The sequence below is a fragment of the Plecotus auritus genome, assembly GCF_963455305.1.
Source record: "Plecotus auritus genome assembly, chromosome: 5".
Classification (NCBI taxonomy): Eukaryota; Metazoa; Chordata; class Mammalia; order Chiroptera; family Vespertilionidae; genus Plecotus; species Plecotus auritus.
Window position 1 is genome coordinate 81,186,544 of NC_137776.1, and position 23,704 is coordinate 81,210,247.

A 23,704-nucleotide genomic window follows, 5' to 3' on the forward strand; every position below is an offset into this window, starting at 1 on the left:
AAAATTTGGTTTAATTCTTATAATGGAAAAACAAGTATTGAGGTAGGATTTTTCTATTTATCGCTTCTTTCCATTGGTCATATGTATGCCCTTTAGAATAAGATTACCTCATATTTTATATGGGAGTCCTACATCTATTTCAGTAAATGTTTATACATTTTTATTTGGACTAATGCTTTAGACCTTTTCATCTTAAGATCTTTTTTTGTCTTTTTATCTTCAGAGTTTATCACATATTAGGAGCTCAGTAAATATTTGTTGAACTGAATTGAACTCTCTAAAATAATTGTTCATTAATGTCTTTAAAGCAGGTTACTTGAATTCAACAGAGCAAAAGCATATTTCCTGTGAGATTCAAGTCTTTCAGAAACCAATGTTCTCTTAATCAAAAAATGAATACTTCTGGACAATTGCATTGTAACTGGTTTGTTTTGAACTACTGGAAAAGTCTTTTATTTTTAATTTTACTTTTTATTTTATTAAAGTATCCTATATAATAAAAGAGTAATATGCAAATTGACCCTAATGGTAGAATGACCGGTAACTATGACGTGCACTGACCACTAGGGGGCAGACGCTCAATGCAGGAGCTGCCCCCTCGTGGTCAGTTCCCTCCCACAGGGGGAGCTCCGCTCAGCCACAAGCTGGGCTAAGGGCTACGAGCACAGTGGTGGTGGCAGGAGCCTCTTTCACCTCCTCGCAGCACTAAGGATGTCCGACTGCGGCTTGGGGAGCGGGCCTAAGCCGGCAGATGGACATCCCCCAAGGGGTGCCAGACTGCGAGAGGGCGCAGGCCGGGCTGAGGGACCCCCCCGAGTGCACAAATTTTCGTGCACCAAGCCTCTAGTTATTATATAGTTTAGAGTCAGTGGTTCTTAAGCAGGCATCCTCAAACTGCGGCCCGTGGGCCACATGTGGCCCGCCGAGGACATTTATCTGGCCCGCCGGGTGCCGCTGCCTGTCCTACTTAGCAGCCGACTCGTCCCGGGCCCGCAGTGCACATAGGAATTTGTTAATAGTTGTTTTTTTTACACTAGTCTGGCCCTCCAACGGCCTGAGGAACAGTGAACTGGCCCCTGTTTAAAAAGTTTGAGGACCCCTGCTCTTAAGGCTACTATGAAAAATAGCCATAGCCATCTCCTGGTATCCCCAACCTTCTTCTCTACAGTTTCTAATTCCTCAGAGATATCACTTTCAACTCTTTAGCTTTTCACACCATATATCAAATAATGTGCTTATGACACAACTTTTCACCACATAAACTGATGAACAAAAACAAATCCAGAGACAGAGAAGCATCGATTTTTCCAGTTTTAGACATCTTTTGTGTTATTTTCATACTTGGTGCTAGGTACTGGTTGGCCTAATTCAATAGAGAAACTTGTTCCCTTTAGTTGGGGAATTTTAAAATATTTGGTTGGTTGTGTGAGAAATGGCTCACTTGTCGGAATTTTAAATGACAGACTAGGAAACAGAAACATGGTGAAAATGAGACTTTTAGTAACACTCTTGAGAGCGGGCACCCACTGTACAGGAATACACGTGGGGCAGGAAACATAGCCTATTTATTTATGTATTTTAAGCTCCTGATTTCTTTTTCTTTATTGATTAAGGTATTACATATGTGTCCTTATTCCCCATTGCCCTCCCCTCCCCCCCACTCATGCCCTCATTCCCCTGGTGTCTGCGTCCATTGGTTAGGCTTATATGCATGCATACAAGTCCTTTGCTTGATCTCTCTCCCATACCCTCCTCCTCCCCTATCTTTCCTCTGAGGTTTGCCTGTCTGATCGATGCTTCTCTGTCTCTGGATTTGTTTTTGTTCATCAGTTTATGTGGTTCATTATATTCCACAAATGAGTGAGATCATGTGATATTTATCTTTCTCTGACTGGCTTATTTCGCTTAGCATAATGCTCTCCTGTTCCATCCATGCTGTCTCAACAGGTAAGAGATCCCTCTTTTTTTACAGCTGCATAGTATTCCATGGTGTAAATGTACTACCACTTTTTAATCCACTCATCTATTGATGGGCACTTGAGCTGTTTCCAGATCTTAGCTATTGTAAATTTAGCTGCTATGAACATAGGGGTCCATATATTCTTTCTGATTGGTGTTTCAGGTTTCTTAGGATATATTCCTAGAAGTTGAATCATTGGGTCAAATGGCAGTTCCAGTTTTAATTTTTTGAGGCAATTCTATACTGTTTTCCATAGTGGCTGCACCAATCTGCATTTCTACCAGCAGTGTGAGGGTTCCATTTTCTCCACATTCTAGCCAGCACTTGTCATTTGTTTATTTGTTGATGGTAGCCATTCTGACAGGTGTGAGGTATACCTCATTGTCATTTAACTGGTGGTTCTTGGATATATTCCAAGACAGAGGTTGGCAAACTTTTTCCAGATGGTAAATACTTTAGACTTTGCATGCTATACTATCTCTGTCACTACACCGCTGTTCTTGTTGCACAAAAACAGCCATTAAACAATATGCAAATGAATGAGCAGGACTGTGTTCCAATAAAACATTTGAGTAGTTTCCCCCTTATCTATGGGAGATATGTTCAAGTGGATGCTTGAAACAATGGGTAGTACCAAATCCTATATACACCATGTTTTTTCCTATACATACATATCTATGGTAATATTAAATTTTTAAATTAAGCACAGTAAAAGATTAATAACAAATAACAAATAGAATAATTAAAATAATATACTGTCATAATTATAACAATTCACAAAGTTATGTGAATTTGGTCTTTCTCAAAATATCTTATTGTAACTTGCAGTGAATGGCTTGGTGTCACTTGTCTCGGGGGATCCCTTGTTGAATTCTTCCCATATGCCAGTGATTTTTAACCTATTTTTATTTCATGGCACACCTACATTAATTACTAAAATTCTGCAGCACACAAGAATTTGACAAAAGAAATAGGTATAATTTTGATTCATTCACACCAGATGGCTATTGTTGTGTTGGTTGTTATCATTTTTTAAAATTTAGCAACAGATATAGAGTAATCAGAAAGGAATTTGGAGCAAAGAAGAAAAAGAGATTAAAATAGGGCAGTAGCTATAGAACATGTTGGAAATCTGAATAGTGGGCATGAGTCAACAATGAGAAAGAAAAAATAAGAAAGATGACTAATGTAGACCTTAATATGCTTCTATAATACAGTAAGGGAAAATATGACTAATACAATTTCTCACTTCATAGAAATTTTACACCACATTTGAATGAAACTAAAGTTTACTATGTAGATGAAAGACTGCCCATAATCACAGTTATCAATGAGAATAAAGTCTTTTTCTCCTACTGAGAAATGGCAAATATAGTCTACATTATAGAGACTTTAACCTACAGCTAAAAAGAAAACTTCATTCATTACAGAACATCCATTTTATTTGCCAAACCTGGTTTGGTGTGTCAACAGCTATGCAATTCACCTGGCTTGAACAACCAGTTCAATTTTCCATTGTTACAAAAATAAATGTTATTTGTTCCAAATACATTAATTGCTTGAATTATAATTTATCCAGTATGGCTGCAGACATCAAAAAGCAGCTTTTCATTTCTCTGAATTATTTCCAAAACCTTGAGGCACCTTACATTAATCATCCACTTAGAATATCAAGACATACATACTCCAGTGTGTACGTAGCCATATCTTTGGATGCACACGCTCAGTGTTTGCTATTTTTAATCCAAATTGTCATACAGATAGAAAAGAGAAAACTGAATAGCAGTATACATTTCTGAGAACCATTTTACACACCAGCTAAATTTTAAATCCAAGATTCTCAGAACTAAACAATTTGTATTTAACCTGAAGCTTTTCAATTTCTTTATATTAACTAGACAAACTTTTCTATAATTAACACCCATATCTCTTTTGAATAAATAATGTCTGTAAAAAGAAAACAGCAAAACTCTCCAAGAGAATATTTTTATTACAATGATAATTTAATGAGGTGACATGTATAATACGAACACTCTATTTGTGTTTTGAATCATAAGCACAGGATTTAGGATTTTGTACCTGAAAACAGGTTTTGCTTACCAGTGGTCGGCAAACTCATTAGTCAACAGAGCCAAATATTAACAGTACAACGAATGAAATTTCTTTTGAGAGCCAAATTTTTTAAACTTAAACTTCTTCTAACACCACTTCTTCAAAATAGACTCGCCCAGGCTGTGGTATTTTGTGGAAGAGCCACACTCTAGGGGCCAAAGAGCCGCATGTGGCTCGCGAGCCGCAGTTTGCAGACCACTGGCTTAACCTATTACATGCATGTTTCAGCCTCCAAGGAGGGTTAAGTACCGCAGGAATAATACCTTTTGGATATTTATATGTAATCTGACCATTAGCACTAATCAACCATTTGGCATATTAAATGGTTCATGACTTACCATATCATATTATATACCACACCACTCATTAGTATGCTATGCTAACTTAATGTTAATTTAATAAACTCCACCCACTGTCCGCTACAGACCAAGCCACAGGCACCATGGTTTCAGAGGACTAAGTTATAATATATTTTCCTGACACAACCTCTTAAAGTATTTCCCCTGTAATTGTAAAAATTCAACATGATAAAATGGCCTTTATTTAGGTTTAATATTATTTATTTTTGGAATTGGGGATACATTCAGATGTATATGATTTAGAAGGTACAAAAGTGGAAAGTCTCCAATCTCTATTCCTCAAGTGTATCCCAGACATTGGCTGTTCTGGAGGCAATAAAATTACCAATTCCTTGTGTGTAGCCTTCCAGAAATATTCTCTGTAAGTACAAGTTACTACTATATATGTTACAAATAATAACAAAAGATTTATACCTTTTGTGATCTTTTGTAAAATCCCCAAAATGCACCTTATAGCACTGTAACATGATACTAACATATAACATGAAAAATAAAAGGAAAAAATAGAGGTTGAAAATTAGGAAAAAAAAATCTTTGTTTCTCATTGCTTTGACAAATGACAAGTATATGTAATCAGGAAGCCTTCAGCTTCAGCTCTTGTCTAGCTTGGCTTCTGTGTAAGGCCTGGGGTAGAACAGCCACCTCCTGGAAAAGCCATCCTGGACTCCCAGTGGCTTCCAGTTCTCCTCCTCGCTCTATCCCTGCCTCTTTTCCTGATGCATACTCCTCTGCCCCTCCTTTTCAGTATTGTCTTCAGTCATTTTCTCTTCATATTCCACCTAAATTTCTTTTTTAAGACTTTTGTTGTTGTTAATCTCACCCAAGGATATTTTTTTTTTCTTTTTTAAGAGAGAATGGAAGGGAGGGAGGGAGAGAGAGGAAGAGAGAGAGAGAAAGAAACATTGATACATCGATTGGTTGCCTCCTGCATGTGGCCAGATTGAACCTGCAACTAGGTACATGCCCTTGACCAGGAATTGAACCCGAGACCCTTTAGGGCACACGCGGGTCGAAGCTATAGTCACTTAGACACGCCGGCCAGGGCTCCACCTAAATTTCTAAAGCTCTTGTCCATTCTCATAGTTTTAAGTACCATTCACATACAAGTCCTAAAGCTGTACCTAAAGCTTTTAGCATATGCTCCAGCTCCATATTTAAAAACTCTTTTTGGATATTGTTTTTTTCTGAATATCCTGAAGTTATTATGTTATATGTTACATGTTGATATTTGAAACTAAAGCTAATTAAGACCTAGATTTAAAAAAAAAATCTCTAAAGGGGTTAAACAATTGATTTGAGTATGTGATTCTTACCCTTGGGTCAGAAATTTATGTTAAAATAAAATCTACAAAACAACATTGTTTATTTTGGTTGCTTATCAATTCAGTCTGCTGCATTTCTCTAAAAGCTTAACGTGCTGCTCTTATTGGCCAGCATATAATTTAAAATATCTTAGATGTCTATATCCAGCTTCTTAATCTCATCTGATTTACTAGTATGAGTTGACTAAGCTAAGCCAAGTAAGCTGAGCTGTGACCAAATGAGGTAAGAGAGTACATTATAAATGCAAATATACCATAAAAACTTTATTGTTGTTATGATGCTGAAGATACATTCTGTTCAATAAAATACGAATAGCTATGTTCACTGTCAGTAAGTAAATACTGGCAATGGATGTGGGGGAGTTACAGAGGCTAGTAGCTTAAATTTAGCAGTTATAAACAAAAGGAAATGTGATTGACATTAAAAACTGATTTTATAAACACTATTTCCATTAGGATGCAGTGCAGGAATAGAAATTCAACTCAAAATGGCTTAATTACTAAAGGGAATTAATGTATCACATTCTATGTAACAAGAATCCAGGAGTGGATGGTTCCAAGGTGGCTCATTCAGTAGCCTCCTCATGTCCTCTTTCTACTCTGTCATCATAAATAGTTCTGGACAACATATCCTTACTCAGCAATGTTCAGAAGCACATGGAAGGTATACCTAGAAAATTCCAAAGTCTGTAATAGAGAAATAAGAGGAGAAAGACTTTGGTAAAGCAACCCACATTTGCTGCATATATTATGACTTTGGAAAACAAGTTACAATAACATTTAGTGTTTTATTTTAGTTCTTTTACCTATTATGAAACACCAGTCACATACAGGAAGGACATAAAAGTCTCTGATAATTTCCAAGTATGTAAGAGATGCGGGTTTTATAAACAAATCCTGTGTATGCCAAAATCCAGATGAAGTTTTTAGAAGAATTGCTTTTTCTGTTCATGAGCTTTACAAAAAATTAAACTAGTCTTTAATTGGTAGACTATATCTTGAAAATATTATGCTTCATTAGTCTGACCGACCACAGTAGCACAAAATTACCTATAACTTTTACTAAAAAAGAGAAAAATAGAAAACATCCTCTGCATCCTCCTAGATAGCTTTTAAAAAAGGTCTATTTCAGCTGTTTTGAGGGAATTATTATTTTCAGGATGTATAATAATTCCCATTGGACCATTATATCACATTAGCTTTTATGCATTTATTTATTCTTGTTTATAAAGCTGCAGGCCAAAAACATTGCTTATTCCTACAGCAATTAGTAGAGAATTTTTAGGGCTTAATTAGACAGTAACATTCATTATAATATTTTGGAGCTACAAAAATATAGTTTATATGAAAAGCCACTAAGAAGTAAGTCAGGTCGCCCTAACCGGTTTGGCTCAGTGGATAAAGCGTCGGCCTGTGGACTCAAGGGTCCCAGGTTCGATTTCAGTCAAGAACATGTACCTTGGTTGCGGACACATACCCAGTAGGGAGTGAGTGTGCAGGAGGCAGCTGATCGATGTTTCTCTCTCATCGATATTTCTAACTCTCTATCCCTCTCCCTTCCTCTCTGTAAAAAAACAATAAAATATATTAAAAAAAAAAAAAAAGTAAGTCAGGTCTGCTTAATCTAAAGTGATTTTATAATTAGTAAAAATTAGTACCAGTATTAAATTTGCTTTCTGAATAACGACATGTGCATCACTGATACTTATATATTGATGGGTAGGTGGAGAAATAAGTTAAATTATTTTATTACAAACTGAGAGCCTGTTATAAACCTTACTCCATCGTGTGGAGATGTGGAGGTGAATCAGGCCATGTATGTACATATATAAAATTGGCCTTTTAATTTCAACAACCGCCAGGTACACGTTCATTTAGTCAATCACAAAATATAACTTTGAGCACCAGGCATAGTGCTAGAGCTAGACCCTTAGTCTGAGCAAGAGACAAACATATAAACAAGTAAGTGTACTAAACGTTACTGATGTTATGGTAGAAGTCCTTTCAGGGCAAATGCTGTAAGGCAGAAGAGGAAAGTAGTCACTTCTATCCAAATGTGTAATAAAGTTTACAGGGAGAAAGACATGGTGAACATTAAACTATTGCCTGGATTCAAAATGCCTCCTCCTCACCTTCAAGCAGGTCCTCGTACCGGAGTAATCATGACACTCATTTCAAAGGAAGAAATTCCCTCTAACCCCTATTGTTTATTTAAAATGTTTTATATTAAATACAAACCCCAAACTAGGTCCAACTCCCTTATACATATTGGTTTTAGGAAATTTTTTATATATGAAAACACATTTATAAAATTAAGAGTAAACCAAAAAATGAAGACAATTCAATTTAACAATATTAATTTAATATGATGGATGACGTTATTTTGTGGAAACTAAATTGATGCTCTTGGGTTTTATGGTGAAAAGCAATAGCCTCATGTCTATTTATCATTTATCCTGTATTTACCTTTTAATGATAAGGAATTGAGTCCAGCTACACAGAATAAAAAATCAAATAGTAATGGCTAAAAAAGATAGGACTATTCTGCCCTTGTTCCCCCAACAGGAAGTTTGGAGTTAGGTAGTCCAAGATGTCCAAGCCACACCTCTGCAATCCTGATGTCCTTTCCTTTCTGGTAGGTCAAAAGTAGCTGTTCCAGTTCTAGGTTTGGCATCATCATTTTATGCAGGAAGAGAGGAAGAGGACAAAAGGGCACTTGCCAACTGAATTGACTCTATATAACAAGTTTTTTTCAGAGTCACCCCCCAGTTACCTCTACTGTCTTATCGGCCACACACTGTGTCACATCCTCACCTGGCTGAAATGGAACTTGGAAAATAGATCCCATCCTCAGGGTTGTATTATTGAGGGAAAAGGAAAGAAAAGATTTGGGAAAGCAACATCAGGCTCTGCGCAAATTCCAAAGCCAATTTTAAGGAGGAGTGATTTAGAAACACAATAGCCACCTCTATCACATAAAGACCAATTCATCCATGAGTTAAACTGTAACAGGTCTATAACAATGGTTAAAAAATTCTTTATTTCATATTGACTATCATGGTTACTGATAATGAAGTTTAACGTTTGGAGCTAAAAAAAATCAGCTCCCTCAAGATCTTTCTACAGTTCTCTCTTATAACTTGCAAAAATATGTATCTATTGGGTATTTCACGGTAAGAAGTATCTGGTGCGGGTGTGTAGGGGAGAACATATGCCTCATACAATCCTAAATGCAAAAGAGAGTACCAAATATACACACACCTAATTTTAAAGTAGTTATTCAGATAATCCAGAATATTCCTATTTTTTGGGATTATAATCTAAATGAAAACTCAGCATTTAAAGAGAATTCTGACTCCCTTAAAACAAGAGTCTGCAGATTACTCGCCATGGGCCAAGCCCAGCCTGTCTTATATTTTTGTAAATACATTAGTCCCCACCCCTTATCTGAGTCTCTGCTTTCCATAGTTTCAGTTACTGACAGTCAACTACAGTTCGAAAATATTAAATAGAAAATTCCAGAAGTAAACAATTCATAAATTTTAAGTTGTGTGCCGTTCTGAGTAATGTGATGAAATCTCATGCCATCCTGCTCTATCCCTTCTGCCCTGTGCTTTGAGAGATAATCCTTGTGCTTCATCTTCCAATCTACTTATTAGATGTCAGTAATGATCATCCTTTTAAAAAAATTCATCTTCTCCTTTTAGTTTGATAATCATGGCTTCGAGTTTTAGGATGTGTGTGTGTGTGTGTGTGTGTGTGTGTGTGTTTGTTGCATCAGAATTTCCATAAGTGCTCAGTTTTTGTGCCCATGTTTTTCTTTTCTAGCACTTCTTGTTCATGAGATAGGTATTCTGATAATTCACTCTTATTTTGCTGTTTGCAATGTTGGTGCCTCTCACATGGGCAGTTCTTTTTCTATGATGGCTCATTGGAAATCAGGTCTGGTTGCTGAACTATCCTTAACAGCAGGAGTCCCATAGGTTGGTAAAGGAATAGTGTATGGGTGGGGTCCCGCTGGCTGGCCCCGATGGGGGCCGATTGGGGCTGGACCAGTTGGGGGGAGGGGATGTGGGAGGTTGGCCAAAAGCATCACCCACAGTCGGGGTGGAGGGGCCGATTGGGGGTGGGGCTGGCCAGGGGGAGGGGCTGCGGGAAGTTGAGGGGGGCCAATCGGGGCCCACATCAGGCCAGTTGGCTGCTGCAGTACACCTCATAGCGACCGATCATGCCGGTTGTTCTGGTCGTTCTGCTGTTCTGGTCGCTTGGCTTTTATATACTAGTATATAGATAAGCCACAGAAGTCTTTTTAAAAAGGTAATATGTTTCTTCTTTCCAAAGGATTCAAAGAAAATCCAAATTCTATGCCGTTGCTTATAAGGTTCTTCAGGGTCAGGAGCCTAACTGCCTTCCAACATTATTATTATTACTAGAGGCCCAGTGCACGAAATTCTTACACGGGGGTGTGTGTCCCTCAGCCCAGCCTGCACCCTCTCCAATCTGGGACCCCTCGAGGGATGTCCGACTGCCCATTTAGGCCCGATCCTACTAGGATCGGGCCTAAATGGGCAGTCGGACATCCCTCTCACAATCCAGGACTGCTGGCTCCCAACTGCTCGCCTGCCTGCCTTCCTGATTGCCCCTAACTGCTTCTGCCTGCCAGCCTGATCACCCCCTAACCACTCCCGTGCCAGCCTGATTGATGCCTAACTGCTCCCCTGCCAGCCTGTTTGATCCTAACTGCCATCCCCTGCAGGCCTGGTCACCCCTAACAGCCCTCCCCTGCAGGCCTGGGTCCCCCCCCACAATTGCTCTCCCCTACAGGCCTGGGTCCCCCCCAGCTGCCCTTCCCTGCAGGCCCAGTTGCCCCCAACTTCCCTCCTCTGCTGGCCTGGTCACCCCTAACTGCCCTCCCCTGCAGGCTTGATTGCCCCCAACTCCCTCCCTTGCAGGCCTGGTCCCTCCCAACTGCCCTCCTCTGCTGGCCATCTTGTGGTGGCCGCCTTGTGTCCACATGGGGGCAGTCATCTTTGACCACATGGGGGCAGCCACCTTGTGTGTTGGAGTGATAGTCAATTTGCATATTTATTCTTTTATTAGATAGGATTAGATAGGATAGAGGCCTGGTGCATGGGTGGGGGCCAGCTGGTTTGCCCTGAAGGGTGTCCCGGATCAGGGTGGGGGTTTTCTTGGGGCTTGGGGCGGCCTGAGCGAGGGGCCTGTGGTGGTTTGCAGGCCGGCCACGCCCCCCGGCGACCCAAGCGGAGGCCTTGGTATCTGGGATTTATTTATCTTCTATAATTGAAACTTTGTAGCCTTGAGCAGAGCCAAGCCTCCTGCTCACTCCATGGCCACAGCCATTTTTGTTGGGATTTATTTATCTTCTAAAATTGAAACTTTGTAGCCTTGAGCGCAGGCCTAGGTAGTCCAGGAAGCTTGGTTTCCTCCATCGCCAGGGGCAACTCAAGCCTCCTGCTCTCTCCAGCTCTGTGGCTGCTGCCATTTTTTGTTGGGATTTATTTATCTTCTATAATTGAAACTTTGTAGCCTTGAGTGGAGGCCTGGGCCTGCCAGGGTGTGAGGAAAGCTTGGCTTCCTCCATTGCCGGGAAAACCCAAGCCTCCTGCTCTCTCCGTGGCCGCAGCCATTTTGGTTGGGTTAATTTGCATACTTGCTCCTGATTGGCTAGTGGGTGTGGCTTGTGGGTGTAGTGGAGATACGGTCAATTTGTATATTACTTTTATTAGATAGGATTAGTAGTAGTATTAGTGCTGTTTTCATCTCACTGCACTTCACTCACATTAGCTTCCTTATCCTTTTAAACTATATTATAACTATCCTATCTCAGCATCTTTGGTTTTGCTGATCACTTTGTTGAGAAGAATCTTCCTCCAGATTTTCTCATAATTCCCTTTCTCATTAAATTTATGACTTGCTCAAATCTGTCCAACTTGCCTAACATAAAGACTGTTCCTGACCACTCTATGAAATATATTTACCCCTATATTCCTTATTCTACCTTACCTTGTTTTAGTATTTTTTAATAACTTATCACCACTGGAATCGTATACTTGTGTATTAGCTTCTTCCAGGCAACCTCTATGAGGGAATGACTTTAATTCACTGCTACATCTCTAGCACTTAGAACAGTGCTGGGTACATAGTAGATGCTCAACAAATAATGTACACTTAAAATGACATTTCACCAAATTTGAGGTGGATTTTAAAATGAAAAAGTAGGCAAACACATGAATTTTCCTGGAAATAATCATGATTCTCAAAGTATTGCTTTTTTCATTTCTACTTTTTAGGCTTATGTGTAAAAAATGTAATAAACTTTATATTCTTGCATATGCTTTAAATTTCAGTTAAAATATTTTCTCATAAAAATACTTATTAGGTAACCTGACATGTTTTTTCTTTTTAAGAACGAAATTTCACTTTACCTGTAACTTATTCCTTGATAATATATTTATTATCAAATTCTTAATTTGTGTTTTCTGTTAAAATAAACCTTATAAAATTATATAATGTCAAGACCATTGGTGAAAAAGGAAGAAACTAATAGAAATAGGGACTTCATTCTTTTCAAACTTATATAACATATCAATGTTTTTTAGGTTGCCTGGAAATCCCTTCAGTTAAGAGATTGTTGTTGTTGTTTTTTCCAATACTGTGCATACTATCTCTACGGGACTCCTCGTGATCCTGACCATACCTATTATTATTGATTTTTTGCTCTTTGCTTTTTCTTTTACTCAGGACCTCTGTTTATGACCCTAACCTCAATTTTTAGTGGACAGAATTTACTCCTATCCTATATAATAAAGATCTAATATGCAAGTGGTCATCACGCCCTCATTTCCTCACTCTGCGACTAAGAGGCCTGAGGCCACGCCCCCCCCACCCTGGCGCTGGGCCGGGAGACCTGAGGCTGCGCCCCCTTGCCCTGCAGGGCTTGACGGGGGTGGGACCGGCTGGGTCTGGGTCTCACGTGATTTCGAGGTGCGGGTGGGAGGAGACTTGATTCTGGGTCCCGTGGCGTGCCCCAGACTCTGACAGGAGGGAGATTTTCATATACATTTTACTAATTTTCTTTCATCTCTGACACTTCTATTATAGAGAACGGGCAAATAACAATATTAAAATATTTCCTCTAATTCCTTTTAATGTGGAAGAATTTCGTACACCGGGCCACTAGTGTAATATATATAATTATATGTATACTGAGATATGGTTGACTTTTCTTTTCTTGTACTTTAAAGAGTATTCTTATATCTAGGGAAGACCATTTTAAGGTTTGATGGTAAGGATGACGGAACCATTGGTAAAGTCATTTGCCATTTTGCTCACATTTCTGAAGGGTCACTGTAGCTGTTTCCATGGTGGGCAGTGGCAAACAGCGCGGCTGAGGCTGTGACACGCCCACATAGCCATATGGCGTTGGCAGCCGGAGCGTCTCATCAAGTCAGCGCTGGCCCCTGTTCTCATGCGCACATACAGACACCTGTTTCTGGCATAGTACTTTATCATCATAGTATTTTGTGGCAAGCTACTTAATCAGAACTTTTAAATGGTTGACTTTGATAATTAAGAAATTAATTTTGTTTTATTTTTCTTTTTTTCCAGGTGCATGGTGGCTGATGAAGTAAGTGTTTTCATGACTTTCATGTCTTTTATTAAATTTCACAACCAATTTTTAGTGTCTACTATTTACCATATACTCTCTGTCTCTCCATATCACTATATTTCTATAGATGGAGAAAAGGAGAGGGGGAGACAGAGGAAGGTGGGGAGGGGTGCAGCCAGGAGAATAATAATAATATCCCTGGCCAGTGTAACTTGGTTGGAGCCTCGTACATATACTTAAAGGTTGCAGGTTATATTCTGGGGTTGGGCACATACCTAGGTTGCAGTTTCCATTCCCAGTTGGGACATGTATGGAAGACAGCTCATCAGTGTTCTCTCTCATATTGATGTTTCTTTCTCTCTCCCCGCCCCCCACCACCCTTTTTCCCCTCGCTGTAAAATCAATAAGCATATCCTTGGGTGAGGATTTTAAAAAAAGAATGAGAATAAATGTGTGTGTGCAAGTGTATGCAAGGTGTGCACTTGGAACATGTTATTAATGTTAGTGATCCAAAATTCTATATGGTTATCCAAAGAAACTTGAATGTGCTTTGAAATGCAGTCCCAAATGAAACAACTCTTTTCTACTTGTCATAATACTGCTTGCTTAGAAGCTAAACTGGGAAGATTTTGCTCTAAAGGTTAATTGTTTCGTATAAAACTTAATGTTAAAATTGTATTTATTATCAATAAACAATATGATAAATTTAAGTGGCATGCACTTGTATATATTCATACTCATGTTTTCTCATTGAAATGAAAATTCTTGTTATATAAACTATGATATGCTTTACCTTCATTCTCAGAGTAATATCCTATCTAATAAAAGAGTAATATTCAAATTGACCATCACTCCAACACACAAGGTGGTCAAAGATGGCTGCCCCCATGTGGACACAAGATGGCCACCATAAGATGTCCAGCAGGGGAGGGCAGTTGTGGGTGATCAGGCCAGCAGGGAAGGGCAGTTAGGGGTGACCAGGCCAGCAGACAAGGGCAGTATGGGGTGACCAGGCTGGCAGAGGAGGGCAGTTGGGGGGGACCAGGCCTGCAGGGGAGGGCAGTTAGGGGTGACTGGGCCAGCAGGGGAGGGCAGTTGGGAGGGACCAGGCCTACAGGGGAGGGCAGTTGTGGGCAATCAGGCCAGCAGAGGAGGGCAGTTGGGGGTGACCTGGCTGGCAGAGGAGGGCAGTTGGGGGGGACCAGGCCTGCAGGGGAGGGCAGTTGTGGGCAATCAGGCCAGCAGAGGAGGGCAGTTGGGGATGACCAGGCCGGCAGAGTAGGGCAGTTGGGGGGGACCAGGCCTGCAGGGGAGGGCAGTTGGGGGGAACCAGGCCTGCAGGGGAGAGTAGTTAGGAGCAACCAGGCCGGCAGGGGAGGGCAGTTAGGGGTGACCGGGCCGGCAAGGGAGAGCAGTTGGGGGGACTAGGCCAGCAGGGGAGGGCAGTTGTGGGGGGGGGGGGGGACCAGGCCTGCAGGGGAGAGTAGTTAGGGGCAACCAGGCCGGCAGGGGAGGGCAGTTAGGGGTGACCGGGCCGGCAGGGGAGGGCAGTTGGGGGGGACCAGGCCTGCAGGGGAGGACAGTTAGGGGTGACCAGGCCTGCAGGAGAGGGCAGTTGGGGGCAACCAGGCTGGCAAGGGAGGGCAGTTAGGGGTTACCGGGCCAGGAGGGGAGGGCAGTTGGGGGCAACCAGGCCTGCAGGGGAGGGCAGTTAGGGGCAATCGGGCCAGCAGGGGAGCAGTTAGGCACATATCAGGCTGGCAGGGGAGTGGTTAGGGGGTGATCAGGCTGACAGGCAGAAGCAGTTAGGGGCAATCAGACAGGCAGGCAGGCGAGCGGTTGGGAGCCAGCAGTCCTGGATTGTGAGAGGGATGTCCCAGATTGGAAAGGGTGTAGGCTGGGCTGAGGGACACCCCCCCCCCCATGCATGAATTTCATGCACCAGGCCTCTAGTCTTTATATATAAAAGGCTTAGTGTCCCTCTGTCTGACCAGTAGCTATGATGCGCACTGACCACCAGGGGGTAGACTCTCAATGCAGGAGCTGCCATGACACGCACTGGCCATCTATAAATAAATGGCACCATGGACCTGGCGCCAACAAACCAACACTTGGCTTTCCCCATATGTGACACAGGCCCCGCCACCACCTGTGCCGGGCCAGCTCAGCCAAGGGTTCGGTAAGCCTGAGGGAGGGCAGTGAAGGATTGAAGAAAAGACAGACAAAGAGAATAAGCTGGGTCTGGGTGGATCTCCTGTGTCTGGCTAAGACCGCAGAGAAAGATCCAGACAGCAAGCTGAGCCTTTATTTTATAAACAGAGGTAAACAAGGTAGTGGTCACCATAGTTACAGTGTTCTTGTGAGTTTCACTTGTTTTGGCAGCACTTACTGCACCTCCCACAGCCCATTAGCTACCCAGGAATGATCTAGGGAACGTCATAAGGGTTGTGCCCTCTAAGCTGGGACTTGTTTGTGGCTTTGCCAACAGGTCAGTCCGAGGCTTAACCCTATAGCCGCTCCCTACAACCACCCTGGAGCGACAGCCCACCAAATTGCAGCCAACGCTGCCAAGACCCTATGGCGCAAAATGCAGCCCACAGCCCACAGCCCAGCCCAGCCTGGAAACGGTGGCTGTGGGCACTGGGTAATAATTTCAGGTAGCAACCCCAGCTTCCACTCCCTAGCGACTAGCCTCCTTGGAGTTTCTTCAGCCCAGGACCCAACTTGCTTTATAGCCAGGTACAAACATTTTACAATTTAACCAAATGTCTGTGAAGTATTTTCCCGTGCCTCATCTCATTTGATCCTCACAGAAGTCCTGGAGTAGGTAGATAGGAGACTTGGTAGAATCCTATTTTCTTTTCTTTAGCAAGATGCGAATAGCGATATTAAAATATTTCTTCTAATTAATTTCCTTTCAATGTGCACGGATCCGTGTACCAGAACACTAGTAAATCAATAAAGTTCTAATTTTACCATCGGTTTGAGAAATGTGCTGCTCTTTTCATGATACCTTTAAAGCATATGACAGCAAAACAATATCACTTAAAAACAATACAAAAAGAGAAAGTGACTACTGAATTTTTTAAAAATACAGGTGAAAAGATTCTGTCAATTAACTGTCTTTTGGTTTTGGTTACATATAGACTCACCAATGGTTTGTCTTTGTAGTCTCTTCTTTAGAAAAAAAAAAAAAAGATTAAGATGTGGAAGGGTGTCTTGGTTCATGCTGATATTTACCTAAGGTTTTAGTTTGAACTTGTTATTCTATAGACATTCGTTGAGACTAGATGTTATAGTTAGAAACATAGTCATTGTCTTGGTTCATGCTGATATTTACCTAAGGTTTTAGTTTGAACTTGTTATTCTATAGACATTCGTTGAGACTAGATGTTATAGTTAGAAACATAGTCATTGCCCTTGAAGGACTTTGGCAATATAATTGAAGAGATAGAACAGACATTTGGGAAATGACAGAAATTCCCATTTTGGAAAAGGATGAATTCCAAAAGGCTCTTAATAAAATAATAAATTTGAGAACCTAAAATAACTGAAAGGAATGTAAACTCATCACCCAAAATCTCAAAATTAGGCATAACCATTCTATATAACATCTATAAAAATATATTTGTGGTAATTTATAGATGTGTATATTTATAATTTTTGTAACAGAACAGTTTAATATTTACAGAAAATATATTATAAAAGGTAATGCCATCTTAATAGTCTCCATAAGCAACTTTTGGGGACAGTCAGCAGCTATGGCATATCATTGCTACTTTGTTCTTCATTTTGATATCTTAGAGCAGGGGTAGGGAACATCTGGCCTACAGGCCATATAAGGCCTGAGAAATCATTTGGTCTGGCCCTGCCAAGGCATTAGTAAGGGCGAGTTAAATGTTTGACCAAATATAGCAGGCTAATTTTTAAGTTGGTAATTTTATATGGCCCTCGAATGATATAACTAACCACTGGCCATTGGCAAAAAAAAAAAAAAAGGTTCCCCACTCCTGTCTTAGAGATGTGAACAGGCCTTAAATCTATGGAATCTTTCATGGATTGAAATAAACACTTAATCAGTACCTTAACTCTTCTATTTTCTAACAAACTTGTATCTTCTCCTCAGTTAACATTAGACTAAGGATTATGGAGAGTTCATGATGAACCCTTAGCTAGCAAGAGTTTTTTCATTATACCATTGCTTTTCTTCAGTTTCTATTATTTACAATCACATAGTACTTGTCACATGTTGAGTGATTTGTGATCTTCCTTTCAAAGCCTTTCTTATTTTTTAATTTAATAAACTTAAAAGAACCATTTAATATTTCCTTAATACTTAAAAAACAATTCTCCACGTTTGTGTCCATCATAATTCTCTCTTTTCACCAGCATTTTAAAGACTCATTGTTTTACACCTATTCTAATTTATGCGGCTTATTATATGAAATCCTGTTAATAAAGAACAAAATCCTCAACTTTACAAATTAATACAAAAACAGGCTACAGAAATAAACAGTATCATGTACAAGACTAAGATCCCCATCCACAATCACTGATATCCTCTGGTAGTGGTAGAGTTAAAATGCCATTTTTATGAAATCTTTACTGAGCTAGTGTGGATAAAAGTTAGTTAGTAAATTAAAAGTATTGAAGTGGAAAGAACTTGTATGTATGTAAATTATATGAACTCTGGTTTGACCTTCATTCTGTTTCCTAATTCTGTTCTCTTTCTCTTGCTCTTATCACAAAATTGTGATGAAGTCAGAGAAGGAAATGCTGTTTATAATTTGGAAGTCAACCACCTTTTGATTTTCATATTAAAAAAATATAGTTTGATATGATGGCTATTTGAATCATCAAGTAGCTAAAAGCCTTAGGAGAGCAATTTTACATCTCTGTTATTGAACTTCCTTTTTTTAGATGCTTGAATACCCACTTGGAGAATTGTGTAATTTAGCTGTCTGCTGTGATGTTTCCTCCTAGCTTTGAAAACAAATGGCTTCCTTCACTGGTATTACTCCCCCTTCTTCTAGTATTTTTCCACTATTATCTCTTTTTAATGTATCCAATCTTTGTGGAATTATATAATCTACTGTGTATAAGGTAATCATTAACTTTAATTAGAATGATGATTTAAGTGCTGTTTAATTGTCTAAGTGTGTGATCAGTTATAAAACGATACTTCAAATAACCAACAGAGCTATAACTTTTAATAAAATTAACTTTGCAACATAGGTTAATCTGTTGGGTTTTTTTGTTTTTTTTTAAGCCTCACTGAAGGATATGTTTGTTGATTTTAGAGAAAGAGAAAGGGAGAGAAAAAAACATCGATGTGAGAGAGAAACATTGATCGGTTGCCTCCCATACATGCCCCTACCGGGGTAAGGAACCCTGACTTGAATCGAACAGGCATCCTTTTTGGTGTAGGGGATGACACTTCAACCAACTGAGCTCCTGGCCAGGTCTAGCTTAAACTGCTTTAATTACTTCTTTTCTCCCCCTCTTGGTTTAATGCAATTGTTTCAAGGGCTATGTAGTGAATGTACAGAAACTTGTGAATTCATATTCCTAAATGATGGACTTCAGACCATAGTCTGTAGTCAGGCTGTTGTACTATTATCTTAATTGCTTTCAATAATTACTTTTGAATCACTGTGTGCTTGTTTTGTTGTTCTCCAGTTGAAAATTATTAAAAATGTTTATTCATAAATGATTTTAAATGTGAAAAATAATTTCATATTGCCCTGACCTGTTTGGCTCAGTGGATAGAGCGTCGGCCTGCAGACTGAAGGGTCCCAGGTTCGATTCCGGTCAAGGGCATGTACCTTGGTTGCGGGCACATCCCCAGTGGGGGGTGTGCATGAGGCAGCTGATCGATGTTTCTCTCTCATCGATGTTTCTAACTCTCTATGCCTCTTCCTTCCTCTCTGTAAAAAATCAATAAAATATATTTAAAAAAATAATTTCATATTAACACCAATCAGGTAATTTAGTTGGATATACATGGGGAAAAATATTAAACCTACACACTTCCTACCTTATTTGTCAAGTGTTGAAAGGCTATTATTCTTTATACAAACTTAGTATTTAGGAAATTTTGTGATGTTAGTTTTTACTTAACGAAATGGGATTACCATCTTGTATTTACATCAATAGCCTCATAGTGTGTCATAATGGACAAAACTTCATCAGTACATGGATTCTGTATTCTCTTGTCTATAGTATCTATTATCAACGTCAGAAAATTCCTACTTTTCTTTTATGTAACATTTATTGCTAGTGCTTTACTTGAGCCTCCCTCCCAAAATACACATACACACAAAAAAAAATTTTTTTAAGTTTTTTTTCTTGATACTTAAGAAAACATTTGGGGGGTGGGCAGAATGGGGTACCAAATAGAGCATTGTTTTCCTTCCTTTTTCAAAAGAAAAGGAAACCTTTTGTCAAGGCCAAGCTACTTGGCTTGGCTTTTTTTGTGGCTATTTTGTGCCATATAAATAGGTAAATATTTGGCAGAAAGGCCCTATACTCATCATTATGGATGCTTTTCTTTGGTCAGAGTGCTTTTCTGGAAGAGGAGTTTGGATGGGAGAGGTGGTGGGACCTGCGCAGTGCTGGCAGAGCATGTCTGCAGGCTGAAGTCAACTTTGAAAAACCTTGTCAGTTTCTCTGCAGGCGGAAATGTGTAGGTGTCTGGAAACACTAGAGAACCCTTGGGAAGGTTATTTCTACACAGCAGACCTTAGGATTGATACTGTGATACAGACTTTGCCAACATTAATTTACAGCTTTGAGAACTAAGAAATTAAACTAGACGTGAATAATTTTAGTTTTCATTTTATATAAGCCTAGTCTGGTTTGACAAAGTAAGCTGTGATGGAAATTTTTATTCCATTTGCTTTTACAAATCCTACTTTTCCTTTACCAGGCCAAGTTGAATTTAACATATCCTCCTTTGAGCTCTTACTCTTTAGAATTCATAACTCTTCTTGGTTGTTAGTACATTTTTGTTGAATGAATAAACTGATTAAATTGTTAACAATTAACACATACATATCAAGTTCTAGTCTAGTTCTTTACATGTATTAATTTATCTCATGCTCACAATTCTATGGAGTATTATTATTATTATTATTATCATGTTGCATGTGAGAAAGCTGAGGCACAGAGAGGTCAAGTAAATTGCCCAAGAATATACAGCAAGAATATGCTAGAAGCTAATATTAACCTGAAATACTCTAGTTCCCAAGTCTCTCTATCTATTACTGTTCTATACAAGGTCTCCAGGTACCAGACTTGCTATATTTTGAAGCAGGATTTTTGGGCACAGAAGAATCTGCAGGACACAGTGTACAAATGAATGAAGCTGAATGTTAGAATGAAGGTGATAGCATTAAAATTTTGTGCTGGTGAGACTATCAGTACTCCTTTAAATCAGTATCATTTGCCTGCTTCCTTCCTTTCCTTATTTCTAAGGCCAGCTTTATTAGTTTTTGGGTGTCCTTTCTTAAAAATAAATTTTAAATTTTATAATGATTTTACAGAATTATTGTGAAGATTGTACACAGTTCTCATATACCCTATATCAGTGGTCGGCAAACTCATTAGTCAACAGAGCCAAATATCAACAGTACAACGATTGAAATTTCTTTTGAGAGCCAAATTTTTTAAACTTAAACTTCTTCTAACGCCACTTCTTCAAAATAGACTCGCCCAGGCCGTGGTATTTTGTGGAAGAGCCACACTCTAGGGGCCAAAGAGCCGCATGTGGCTCGCGAGCCGCAGTTTGCTGACCACGGCCCTATATCCAGTCCCCTATTGTTAATATCCTAGATTAGTATGGTCTATATGCCTCAATTATAGAACCAATATTCATATATTGTTGTTAACTAAAGACCGTACTTTAGAGTTTCTCACCTTTTTTCTCATGTCCTTTTTCCATTCCAGGATTCCATTCAGGATACACATTAATTTAGTAGTCATTTCCACTTAGGCTGCTGTTGGATACGACAGTTTCTCAGACTTCCCTTGTTTTTGAAAATCTTTACAGTTTTGAGAATTAATGGTTCATTTTTTTTATAGAATATTTCTTAATCAGAATTTGTCTGATGTTTTCAACAGACTAGGGTAATGTAGTTTGGGGAGGAGGACCACAGAAGTAGCGTTATTGTCATCATGTCATATCAAGCACATACAATTAACATGATTTATCACTGTTGATATTGACCTTGATCACCTGCTTCTCAGGGTTCTCCACTGTAAACTTACTAGGGTTTTTTTTTCTCCTTTTCCATACTGTATTTTTTGAAAGAAAGTAGCTATATGCAGCCCATGTTTAAGGAATGGGGAGTTACAGACCACTTCCTTAAAGGTGGAGTAAATGCATAAATTATTTGGGATTCATTCATTTACTTTATTATGTATATAGTATAGACTCATGGATATTCATTTTATATCTTGGGTTATTATCCAATACTACTTTTTATCTTTTTTGCTCAAATTGTTCCAATTTTGTTCATTGGGAGCTCTTTAAATTCATTCCTGTGGGTTGTTGTGTTTGGGATTTGGGGTGTTTTGTTGTTGTTGTTTATTTGTTTTTGTTTTTTAGCATTTCTTCTTTCTGGCAGTACAAGATGTTCCAGGCTCATATTGTATATTTCTTGAGCCAGTACCAGAATCAGTAATTTCTCCAAGAATCCCTCTTCCTTTTATTGGGGAATATTAGAACCAGGAGCTAAGTGCCAGGTGTACTCATTTTTACTGGAGTATCATTTCTTCTCGCTTCCCTCAGCTGACAGAACAAGGAGATAAATGTATGTATACTAATATGTGTATACACACATATTTATAAATACATATCTATCTGTTTCTGTAATTAAGCTAAACATGACTTCATACTGATGTCTCTAACTAATCAATTACTCATGGATCATTGTAGCTCTTCCCCCTCACTTATCTGTAACCTCCCTGGCTCCTACCATCCGCCGTCCCATTTATTTAATTTTTAAATTCCAATATACATGTATGATGGTTTTCAGCATTGTTCATCTGTATCCTCACGGAAAAGAAAATTATTAACTAGGGTGCAGTGCTTACGAACAGTTCCTTTTACTTTTATTCTTACAAATTCCACTCCTGAAACTACATAGGTTAGCACCTTATTCCTCTACAACCTTCAGTGAGGTTGTTTCATATATTTATAATACATTTATATATGGAAGCCTAGTTGTTCCAGCACCATTTGTTGAAAAGACTATTCTTTCTCCATTGAATTACCTTTTCTTCTTTGTCAAAGATCAGTTGACTATTTGTATGCGTCTATTTCTGGGGTCTCTCTTCTGTTCCATTGATCTGTGTCTATTATTTCAGGAGTACCACACTGTCTTGATTACTGTAGCCTCATAGTAATTCTTGAAACTGGATAGTGTGAGTTGTCCAACTTTGTTCATCTTCTTCAGTGCTATGTTAGCTGTTCTAGGTTCTTTGTCTTTCTATATATATTTTTTCTAAATATTTTTTTCAATTATAGTGACTTTCAGTATTATTTTATACTAGGAGCCCAGTGTGCGATTCGAAATCACGCAGTGCCTCCCACCCTTGAGTCGCCGGTCCGGCCCTGCCTCACTCTCTGGCCCTTGAAGCAGCCGTGGCCACTGCTGATCAGGCCCTCCCCCAGCGCAGGCATGCAGATCAGGCCCTCCCCCAGCGCAGGCATGCCGCCTTGCCCCCAACACTGCGCGTGCAACCTCCTCCTGTCCGGTCAACCTGTTATGGCGTCCCGGTTAATTAGCATATTTCTCTATTTTAATTTTAGGTGTATAGCATAGTGGCTAGACAATCATATAATTTACAAAGTGATCTCCCGATATTTCAAATACCCATCTGGCAACATACTTAGTTATTACAATATTATTGACTATATTCCCTATGCTGTACTTTACATCCCTGTGACTATTTTGTAACTACCAAACTTTTTTATACTTCTTAATCTCTTCACCTTTTCCATATACATTTTAGAATCAGCTTCTCATGTACAAAACAGCTTGCTGGAATTTTGATTGGGATTGCACTGAAATAATAGGTCTAGTTGGAAAGAAACCTTAACAATGTGAGTCTTTGGTCCATGAATATAAAATATGTCTCCATTTATTTAGAATGTCTTTGATATGTATTTTTATTTTTTTGTTAATACTCACCAGAGAATATTTTTCCCATTGTTGTGTGTTTTTGTTTGTTTGTTTGTTTTTAGAGAGAGTGGAAGGGAGAACAAAAGACAGAGGGAGAAACATTGATGTGAGAAATATCGATTGGTTGCCTCCTA

The 23,704-nt window shown here is 39.4% G+C and overlaps 1 protein-coding gene across 1 annotated transcript in view; it reads left to right on the plus strand.

The window, feature by feature from the left end:
- ZRANB3 (zinc finger RANBP2-type containing 3) overlaps positions 1–23,704 on the plus strand; it is a 273,693-nt gene that overhangs the window by 99,582 nt on the left and 150,407 nt on the right. Inside the window, exon 3 of the mRNA XM_080670095.1 lies at positions 13,383–13,401. Coding sequence (XP_080526221.1) covers positions 13,383–13,401 — 19 coding nt within the window. The remainder of the gene's footprint in view (positions 1–13,382; positions 13,402–23,704) is intronic.